General features: G+C 37.3%; 1 protein-coding gene across 1 annotated transcript; it reads right to left on the minus strand.

Annotated features, from left to right (window-relative positions):
* Window positions 1-588: 588 nt before the first annotated feature.
* Window positions 589-10,587, minus strand: DMC1 (DNA meiotic recombinase 1; the record flags this gene model as incomplete). The annotated part of the gene is made up of 13 exons (XM_082281202.1): window positions 589-658; window positions 1,136-1,252; window positions 1,799-1,859; window positions 2,691-2,805; window positions 2,902-2,975; window positions 3,478-3,569; window positions 4,229-4,301; window positions 5,513-5,554; window positions 6,460-6,512; window positions 7,112-7,194; window positions 7,497-7,643; window positions 9,879-9,923; window positions 10,531-10,587. 13 exons carry the CDS (start codon window positions 10,585-10,587, stop codon window positions 589-591), a joined length of 1,029 nt encoding a protein of 342 aa, XP_082137328.1.
* Window positions 10,588-11,194: the final 607 nt, after the last annotated feature.

The following is an 11,194-nucleotide window of genomic DNA, read 5'->3' on the forward strand; positions in this document are numbered from 1 at the left end:
TTAACTTTAATCAGAACAGGTTTAAAACATTCTGTCCAAAAAGTAGAAAATGCTAAATAAAAACATAAACATCTAGGCGAGATAAAATGGCTTAAAAATGTATTTGTTCCTCTACAGTACATGAAAACCCATCAAGTTCTTGAGCTGTTGTTCCTCCCACTGCCTTTTCCATCTATATATGTCGATTTTATAACTGAGTTTATTCCAATTCTGTTGCATTTCACACTGTTAAATTCTACCACTTAGACACTCTCTTTGAAATAAATTAAGAAAGAGTATATTCACTCTCATGTGAAAGGACAGGTTTGGTTTTCACAAAACATAGAAAAAGGATTCTAAGAACAATTCAAAATCTTACTGCTTATATCTTTGTGTGCTAAAAGTTCAATTGAAAAACGAAGATCCTAAATGAAACAAATTCTAGTTCAGGAAAACTGAACTGTACAAAGTTCATCCCAGTGTTCTCCCAAAATATCTTAAATAGTTCCCAAAAGCTACAAATGCAGCCAGGTAGTCGTCGACCTTGCACAGATCTTCATCCCAACTACTCAGCTGTTTTTTAGCTGTACATTTACATAATTTTTTTACCTATTCTTTGGCATCCCCAATCCCTCCGGCAGTTATTGCAAATGTGGCTTCGTTTTCAGGCATCTCAGGGCTGGGAGAAAAAGAAACAAGAAACTTGTGGGTTTCCCCATGTAAAATGCAGTTGTGAAATAGTCTCTAAAATGTTGTGGGTGTGAGCAACCTGGAATACATCAGTGCCTTTATACCTATGTGCAAACTGTAAGATGTGATCAATATCGTCAGGATCAGAAAATGTGAAATTATCATGTCAGGGAAACTTGGGAATTTAACATCCAGAATTTTCCTGCCAAGGGACCACCAGTACTACCAAAGTATTTGATGGTCTTCATTAAGAGCTAAGCATCTAGTAGGATTTATGCTGAAAGATTATGTGATTTAATGTATGCAATATGCAGGACAACTTTAATTAGTTGTTTACTCTGTTAATTAGTTTGTCCTTTCAGATTTTCTCCCAACATACCATCCAGAGAGCTTCAATACCTTGAACTTTGTCACCTTAGGGTTGCTCATAACACAGCTTCCCTCCCGTGAGGGAAAGGTGGTTTACCTGTCATAGATCTTTGCAATCCGCAGCTCCCCTCTCCCTTTCCTCAAACTGATCCTGGTAGTCGAAGCATGAGCAAGGATGTGGCCCCCAATGGGCTTTTTTGGGTCTGCCTGAAAGCTGAATTAGCAAGAAAATTGTGGTGATTCACTGTGCAAATTCCAGAGGTTAATACTGTGATTAACTGTCAGACTGAGCCCTATTCAACTCAGTAATGAATAATCAACAGGGATATGCATTAGAAACCCGACTTTAACACACTTGCCTCAATATAAGACATTCAATGTTCAATGCTGGCATCATTCTCCTATCATTAAATTCAAGAGGCTTAAGAAATACACACCTTAAATAGCACATATAAGCTGCTCCAAAGGAAAATGTGGTGCTTTTTCAATACTTTTTATAGCTTGTTCTCTTCGTTTAAGTCACAGTGAAATCATACCACCATGCCAGGCAGCAGATAAACATAAAAAAGCTCATTCCAAAAACTGAGAGAAACTTACAGGTGTCATTAACTTATGATTCCTAATACCACAGGGAACAATGACCAATCTGAGCTTTCATTTCAGTGCCTCTTTCTCTATACAATCTCAATTCTCATCTCTGTTGAATAAGTAATACAAAATACAGGAAATTTTTTTAAAAGAGAGAGAAAAAGTATCTTACGTCATAGTTGCTCCTGGGTCAGCAGTCATCTGGTTGGTCACAAACACAGCCACATTATATTCTGCAAGAGAAAACAATGCAAAGAAGGTAGACTACATCCAATTAGAATTCCAAAATATTCTCTCATCCGTGGTAAAAGCTTCTGCTGAAGCACTTCAAATTTCAAATGAATGAGAAGAAAATATTCTTTATGACTGATGGCTGCAGTTAATCAGGAGACAGCCTAGATTTGCTCCTGCATGGCTCCAGCTGTAATATGCCAAAAATGAGCACTTTTCAGAATTCCAGTGAACAAGTCTTTCTCAGTTCCCATCTTCTCTGTTGGCTCCCTGCCCTCAGCTCCCTCTCCTTCCCTTTCTCTGTTTGCCTTTTTTCTTTTACTTCATGAAAAAAGCATTTATTCATTACTCATCAACATTTCTGAGACATTCCAAAGAGAAGGAACTCTATTCATCCTGTCATCATCCCTCAAAGCATTGCAAAGTACTGAGAAAGTGGCAAGAGGCATGGCTTTTTTATTTCTCTGTGCCTTCATCCTATTTTCTATTCTTTGTCTTTCTTTTGTACTTAGACTGTTGAAATTCGGGGAAGACAATTACTCTTACTGAATATTTGTCCAGTTCTACAACCTGTTATCTCATTTAGGGCTTAACAGTATTTCTAGAAAAACTCTAAAAGTTGAAAAGTCCAGAAGTTTTCTCAATCTGTCATCTTGAAATAATATATTATCGGTTTGATCTTTTTGGTAACTGACAGAGGTGTAAAGTGAGGAAAGATCCCTGGGCCAGTGCCTGATTGATAATACACTTGGACTACTAGGTGGTTGTGCTACCAACAGCTACTGGTAGTGACTCCAGTCCATGTTTTCCAAATCTTGCAACTTTTCCCTTACCTTCTGATATTTTTTGGAGCCTTGACAACATCTGAGCTAGTTTCTGTTGTCGTTCGGCCAACTCTCCGCGACCACTGAAATCCACACGGAAAAGTGCCATTATGGAGTCAATGATCTGCATTATAATCATGCTAGATAAGTAAATATTGTGAAAGAAAATAGGAACATTTATTCTGAAAACAGTAAGCATACAGAAAAAAAAGTCTTGTACCAATAACTTGAAGATACCAGCTTCCTCATGGAACTTGGCTGCTACATAGTCGAGCAATTCCATCTGATGTTCACCTAGTGGGAAGCAGAGTTGCCAAGAGAAATTAGGACCAGAAAGAACTGTGAAGGAACAAAAGCCTGAATTTTAAAATTCCACTTTAAATGTCCGCACTGGTTATATTTTCTCTGCCAGCAGTTTTAAATCCAGTGCCCAGTGACAATCTACTTTGCAGGTTCCAGTTTCCTCTCACCCATCTCACAAAACTTTTTTGTGAAAATCTTCACCCTGCATGAACAAAATTTTTTGTTGTGTTAAGAACTGAAAAGCAATATAAACATTTTAATTTAATGTTGAATTAAATGACATACAGAAAATGTTTAAATCATATTATGTTTATATTGCACTCTCAAAGAAGAAGTCCCATTTCAAACTTTCTTGAAGTTTTAAAGTGGTGTCTTGTGACAGAGTGTTGGAGCTGTTAATAAACTGAGAAGTGTTAATAAACTGAGAATTATTAAAATGGGTACCTGGGAGAAAAAAACCTAGATATCATGCCAGTTGCAATAATGGCCTTACTGGTATATGCACGTGCATACAGCACGTTGTCAAGCACTGCCTCGTGGTCAACATTGAAGCGATCAGCAATGTCACGCAGGCGGTCTGGCCGGCTGGCATTAGTCAGAGTTAAGGATTTCTCCGTGTGCAAACCATGCTCTGAAAATAATAAAACTCCATTCCAAAATAGGACTATGGGGGAAAAAGAAGAATATTTATTTTAATCCTAGAGAAGACTGACTTTTTGTCTTCAGGCTGTCCCACGTACCCTAAAGATAGTTTAGGGCTCACGATGATAATTGTTTTGTGTTTAGGGTTTGAGGCGGGGGGGTTGACATATGGATATCTGTGCTCTAGGAATTTAGCTGTGAGCAAAACCTGTTTATACACAGTCTACTGCAAATGTGACGTGTTAAAAATAGTGTTTAGTACTTAGATATATTTATCTTGAATAGAAAAGCTGCTATAACCTGTAGGAGGCCTACTAGATCTCAAAAAAACCAAAAACCTCAAAAACAAACAAACAAAAAAACCACCCCAGTTAAAATAAAATCCAATTTCTAACTCTAATCTTTCCAGGTTGGATTACATCAAATGACAGAAGAAAAACTCACTTCCTTGTGGGCCACTACACACTGTGCTCTCCAGGATTTCTGTGCCAGTCGTAATGTTTTACGTGTATGAAGCTATCAGGAGCCTCCTATTTACTTATACAAAATGAACTGTCTTTCCAGTTGATCACACCTGTAGCTTTTAACAGTCAAAAAGATACAAAGTGTTCTCGGTATCAATGAAGATAATCTTTCCACCTGTGTAGCCATTTGGTCCTGGGAGCTGAGCTGTCACTATGGAGGATCGTAGAAGATCAAAATGAAAAAGCAGGAAAAACATTTTCTTATTCCATCTATTATTATTTTTAAAATAAAATACAACTGTTTATCCATATCACAAAGAACTGTCAGTTTTAATCCATGTGAAAATCAGGAGTATAATGTCTTACCGCCATCTTGAGAATAAACTCAAGCCGCTTTTCTTGATTACAGCTCAGATGAGATTTAATTAATGATGTCAAAACTGTTTTACTCAGTACTATCACTAAATCTGTATATTTTAGGGATATTATTAGTAAGTTCTTACACACACATACACTTAATCCTCTACCCAAATTAATTCTATTGGCTTAGTAGACTCTTTTTCCAGCTGTAACTCATATGATCAGAAATTCTTTGGATATGAATTTTTCCTGATATGCAAATAGTTGCTGATTGTGGATTTTTGTCTCTTTGGAGTGAATAAGCTAAAATACTCAATCCAGTTGTAATCATTCATGCAAAATGGTATGACTCTGCTGACCATTACACTGTACTAACCAGAAGAGGCCTTATTTTTCCAGAACATGCCATATTTCACTTTACAATATAGGGTTCATTTAAGAGAATTTGCCTACCCAGTGTCTGGTAATTCCATCAGCATTAATAGTTATATAAGTTATTGTTTACTACTATTTACACACTGAGAGATATCTCTGGGAAATCAGAGCCCTGCTGTATTTGGCACTGCCCAAATATGGTGACTGCCAAAGTCTGTTTATCCAGTTACTGACAGCCAGTAGTATCCTTTCAGTGCCCTTTCAGAATGTCATGTTCAGCAAAACCTCTTGAAACCAGGACAGTCAAAGAGTTGCTGAGAAAAAATTTTGCCTCTGCCCTTTTCTGAGCAATGCTCCCATCTACATGTGACCCATATTTGTGCCCTGCTTTTCCAGATGGTGTGTTTCACTGGTTTATCTAAGACAGCCTAATATCTTCACTCTCCTTATGGCAAAACTTCCATGGATGTGAGCAGTATTAAAAAGTAACCATTTATATGAGTTCTCTACTCAAACACAGTTAATGGAGGTAAGAGTCACCAAGATCTGTTTCACTGTATTTGTAAAAATAAAAGATTCTGACTTGTCTCTATATGTTTACTTCTGATAAAGTCAGTTACTATATCCATAGTAAACAATGGATTCAGTGAGAAGAAACATCACTCTCTTTTAAGGTATTACACATACCACAAAGAGTGTGAGATAGCTGGGTTTTGCCTGTCCGGAACTCTGTTAAATAAAGAAAAGGAGAAAAAAAGAGTCAGGGTTTCTTTTTCCAACTTCGACAGATTCGGGAATTACTGCAGTTAGAAACACCCTTACTTACAAAATTCATTTCTATCTCTACCTTTTAAAATCATTTAACCTCAATTTCTAAATCATATTCTGTGCAGGAGAAATGTGTTACATGAAAAGAAAAATCTGAAATGCTTTAATTTGATCGTACTTGACTGCTAAAGTGATTTATTCTCTTGTATATAGAAGTTAAAACCACTTGGCACCTGTGGAACAGTGATAACAGGGGGCCAGGGTGGGAAGAAATGGCTGATTCCATTAACCTAGCCCAGTTTCATTTCCAGTAAAATGATCAAGGAGAAGCTTACAAGTTTATTAATCTCATTCTATCAAATCACATTAGTCTCCAGTTTATGTTTTCTAAAGGGAAGAGTACTGTGTTTTATGAATTCTTACTGCTGAAGTGTCAAGCACCAACTAATCAGGTGTACTGTAATAGGAGCTTAATTGTCATTTCAAAATCTTACATAAAATGCAATGTACCCTAAGTGTGCATAACTAAAATACCTTTTGTGGCAATTTTGTTACGGGAAAGGAACACACTGCATCAGGGAGAACTTTGGCATGTTAGTAATAGTCTTAATAATGCAAGATATTTTTTGTACTGAATCAGCATGCCCAGTAATGATTACTCAGCTCAAACTTAGTCTGCAAGCAAATGAAGAGGAAAAATGGGAAAACATTAAGAGAAGTGGATTATTTCTTCTGGCACTCATGTAGGTACTCATCTTTGTAACTACAATGTGGTAAATTTGATAGAAGTAATCCAAGGTGAATTAAAATCAAAAGTAAGTTGCAGTTCTTTGTTCGGTAACACTCATTTAATGGGGTTCTCTCACCTCCAAAGGCCTCAGTAATTGCCATGCTTTCAATCCCACCACCCAGAAGTTTACTGCAGAAAGGGAGAGGATTATGATGTAGTTAAACCCAAAAAATCACATGAGGAAAGTAAAAAAGAGACCTTTTTACTACTTTAGGGAAAGTCATTTCTGCCCTAAAGCCCCTCACTTGATGCATTAAGTGCAGGGCTCTAAACGATCATTGATTCATAAAGAATTAACTCTGTCTTTATCTCCCTTTTTGTGTGCAAGGGAAAGATCTACAGAAATTATTACTGCAAAGAAAGGAGAGAAAAGATTTGAAAAGATAACATTCCATAAAAATATCTCTAGGGAGAACTTGAAGACTTGTAATTTTGACCTGAAACCTGCAGATTATTTTGCTAGGTGAAAAAATTATACATTCAGTATTTCTGGATGCCAACTATTTCTTTTCAGTGACTGTAAAAAATCCAGTTTACCCTCAGAAAAGGAGTTGGTTTTGGTGCTTATTGATGCAGGCTTCTTTAAGCCAGCACTAACTCAAAATGCAAGGGGATTTATGTGTCCTAGCTGAGTATTTATTCCCTTATATTTCTGTGTCCCATTAAAGACAATGAAAATGATTTTTGGGAACATTTGGATGAAGGAAGGATATAAGAGATAAGCTTACTCAAATTCCTGGCTGCCAGTGGAAATATGAAATACCATCTTCCGTTTTTCACTGTACTCAAAGGCAGTGAGGAAACCTGGTTCCTAGGAAAGACCAAAGAGAACATGAGAGGTTTATTTTAGCTTTAACCTGAAGTTAAAAGTGCAATATCCCACATAAATATCTTCTTTTCCCCCTAGCCTCATTCACGTGGGTTGGTTATAAAAAGCACCACAGCATTTGTCTGGTTGTTGTGGAGTATAAAATATTATGCCTTAGAGTAACAGGCAGAATAATTTTCAAAATTATTTTGATGATGCAGTGGGAAATCTGCTAAGGGAAACGTTGCACAGCATTTTGGAGAGGCCAGCATAAGTTCAAACTCTCAGGAAAGTGACAGGCTTACAACAAGCTTGTTTGCAGCTTCTTTAATCTTGTCCACTTTGGCCTCTGAGAGCCCCTTCACATTGCACAGCGCCCTTCTTGTGGTCATCTGGATTCCTTTGATTGTGCAAATCCCAACTGCCTTCAGCTTTTTAATATCTGCTACGTTCTGCAAAGAAATTTCCCTCCTGTTGAGTACTCAGGACAGTTAACAGCTAGAAGGTAAAGTAAACCTTTGAAACATATTTTAAGTTTACATTCATATGCATGTGTTTTCAAGAAAAACAGATTTACAGTAAACTCTTCATTGTGTAGTTTGTGACACCAACAAAACAAAATTTTGAGTAACATTGGTGTGAGGGTTCATGATGCAGAGAACAGCTCCTGGTGGTTTTGAGAGAAAGGTGTCTGGGTATTTACTTCTCCCCATTCCGTGTCAGTTTTTCTAGATCAAAGATGGTAGTAAAGAAACAGTACAGAATTATTTCAGATAGCGTGGAGCCCAACCTAGGACACCTTGTAACACTCAGTCTGCCCTTGGTCCCTTTGCACAGTTAAGCTGTAAACCAGATAATCTGATGGTGGATAGCTGGGAGCTGATTCATGAGGATCATTGGAAGCTGAGTCTAACTGCTGTGCTGTTTCTGTATGTCCAGTTTAAAACATATGTATCCTGCAGAGCTGACTGACACGTTGGGCTGGAGGAGGCTACTAGTTTTTCATAAACTGGGAACAGCACAACTTCAGACAGCACCCTACTGACATATTTTGCCTTCCCTCACCTCATTTTATGATTCTGACATCACTGGAAATGTAAAAGCAGGAAGAGATTACTCACAAGAAAGCATACTATGTGAAAGGTATGGGATAATACATCAATTTACAATTTCCAGCCAAGATTTTCCTTTGAAAAAAACCTATGAACTGGACAGATTATCTATTTATCTAGAGTGTGTGGGTGCATAGAGCATAAGAAGGGAGGGGGGTTATGTGAGAAATTAGTCATGTTTATCTGGAAGCTTATTTCTCATCCTGTGATATGTGTGTGACACTCAGCAGAGGCTGAGGGGTAACAGCACCTTAAATCCTATAAAACACTTTTGATGATCTAACCACAGTCTCAGTTGTTCTAATCTGATTCTCTTTTTGGGCACACTGGCAGATACAGTAAATGTTTTTCTCTCTACTCCTTGGAAAAAAATTCCAAGCCCACACAAATTATTTCTTCAGGTAAATGAATTAAACAGATATGGGTCATCATGTGTTTGCACAACACTTTTAACTAGCACAGCTGAGAACAAAAACTTCCCCTGAGGTGTGGGAATAACCACTTGGAAGAAAGAAAAAAATAATGGAAAGGAGCAGAAAACCCTTATTAATTCCAGAAGAACAGCCTAAATCATTATTCTAAGTTTTCAAACTCTTTCATACATTTGTATCATTCTGTGAATGCTGTGCCTCCTTTCGTACTGACAGGGTAGTACAGCTCCCTTCCAGCCCAGGTCACCCTCTTTGATCAAGTTGTTAAATTCTTAAAGCAATAATTTATTTTTCCTATGTTGCCCCATAGTTTGAGCTCCCAACCATGTGATCCTTCTTCAGAACTAACTTTAAAACTGCCAGTAAACTGCCAATAAAAAAAAATTGTCAACAATTGCACTGCTGACATGCCCAGTCCAGTAACTACAGCGCTGACTAATGATGAGTCATTGTGACATGTCCTCCCCATCTGTATCTGTCTGTAGTCGTTTTCATTAGAGTCAAATCTCACATTACATCGGGCAAACGCAGCTTTTTATTCTGCTTCTATAACTCTGAGTAGAATAGGATTCCAACCCATGCGCCAGCCTCCAAATAAACATACAATAATAGTAATTCAAATAAATAGGTGGTGTTTATGTGATGATGGTAACAATGATAGGAATTCACATTTTATGAAGAAAACTAACCACTTATTTCTCTAGCTACTAATATTTTCCTCACTCCTACTCTACCCCCTGCACCAGCATGCTGAAAATAGTATAGCAACAATTGTCACAGTGTAATTTCACAGGCACAAAAAATGCAGGAGTAATTACAAAGATTGGCAGGAACAGGAAATAATCTATCACACAGTTTTCAAATAAATTAGCAAGCAGTTGGTTTTTCAAGAGTGCTAGGTGCTAAATACTTTGAGTATCTTGACACTCTATTTAGGAATCTGATGTGAATGAGATTTTCTAAAAATCTGTCTTATCACCAAAGGCAAAATTTGCCTCTGCTGACTGAGTTAGAACTTACTGCAAGGAGGAATTTCAGTTATTTGCATCAATGTGTATACAATTTTGGAAACAACCTCACAGTAGCTTTTCAAGGACTTCTGTCCTTGAAAATTCAGTGTGATCAAGTGATTGCTAATACTTACAATTCCATGCTTCTGCAGCAGGTCAATATCCTGAAAAAAGGATTCCTAAACAAAATAGCAGAAAAAAAATAGATGTTGCTTTTTCTTGTTATTATATCTATCTCGCTATGTGACTGTTTCAGATTTGTAAACATTTATTGATTTTTCACAAATAATACATAACTTGTTGGACAACTGAAACAAGCAAAGCATAGGAAGCCAAAAAGGCCTATCATTTTTCCACAAAGTGTATCTTCACAGACAATTAATCCTCTGCTGTGTTAAAGCTCGTGTTATCATCATCATAATCTGCAGCTTTTCTGCCGTAGTTTCTCACTCTTTTTTCATGCTGATGATCATTCCTCGGAAGCAGACAATTAACTGATAGTTCCCTTGCATTTAATATAGAAGTGTAAAATACGATGAAATAATGATAATCCCATTACAAACTGTGCATAGCTTTTGAAAGGTTAATGAAGATTACTTGAAGAGCCAGGCTGTATTGGGATTAGGGGAATGAGATTTTCTTGGTAGTAGACTGGAACAAAATTTTAAATGCATTGAATTCCCTGATGGTTTTTGGGGACCTCCTGTCCCTCCATGGGTTTCGTAACACTATCAAAATACCTTCAAACATTTGCTGCACATAGTTTTCAAACAATCATACATTTACCTCATCATCCTGGTATCCTGGTTCTTCTTGGACTACTTGATCCTCCATGGCCTTCATCACGAAAGAGCACGCAGTAAAGTATTGATCGCTACTGGGAAATGCAAACAGAGACAGTCTTGGGAGGGCAATAAATGAGTAAATGTCTGTAAAAGGGCTTTTAAGAAGTCCTTGAACTATAGAAACTTGTTAGTATGACATCAGATATGGATTCAAATTTGGATTCTGCTTCCAACTCTTTATTATCTGACCTACTAGCCCAAAAGGAGAAAATCCATGGCTTTACACTCACATGAACCAGTTTGGCTAGAAAGGGCTTCACGGGTATTAGGAAAAGAGATCTCATTCCCTTGTGAGAATCTTGGGTCAGAGATGAGTTTTGGACGTGGGAACATTTGAAATGAATTATCACTAGTGGAATTTATTCTGGTAAGAAAGTGAAAGATAGTCTGTATTTTTATAACAAAAGTCAGCATAGTTGCAGACAGAATGGGTAATGGAAAGGCAATGCAACAGCTCAGCCTCCCCATCTTGATGTGACAGAAAACCCTCAAAACAGTGCTGAGAAGGCTACAGCTCCTTAGTGATTTATCTTGAGAGCATACTGTTAAAGCTGTATTTGTTTTCAAGTTCTTGCTGAGGTTCAAAATGACCAATAAGTGCTGAA

Source organism: Coloeus monedula, assembly GCF_965178545.1.
Source record: "Coloeus monedula genome assembly, chromosome: 4".
NCBI lineage: Eukaryota > Metazoa > Chordata > Aves > Passeriformes > Corvidae > Coloeus > Coloeus monedula.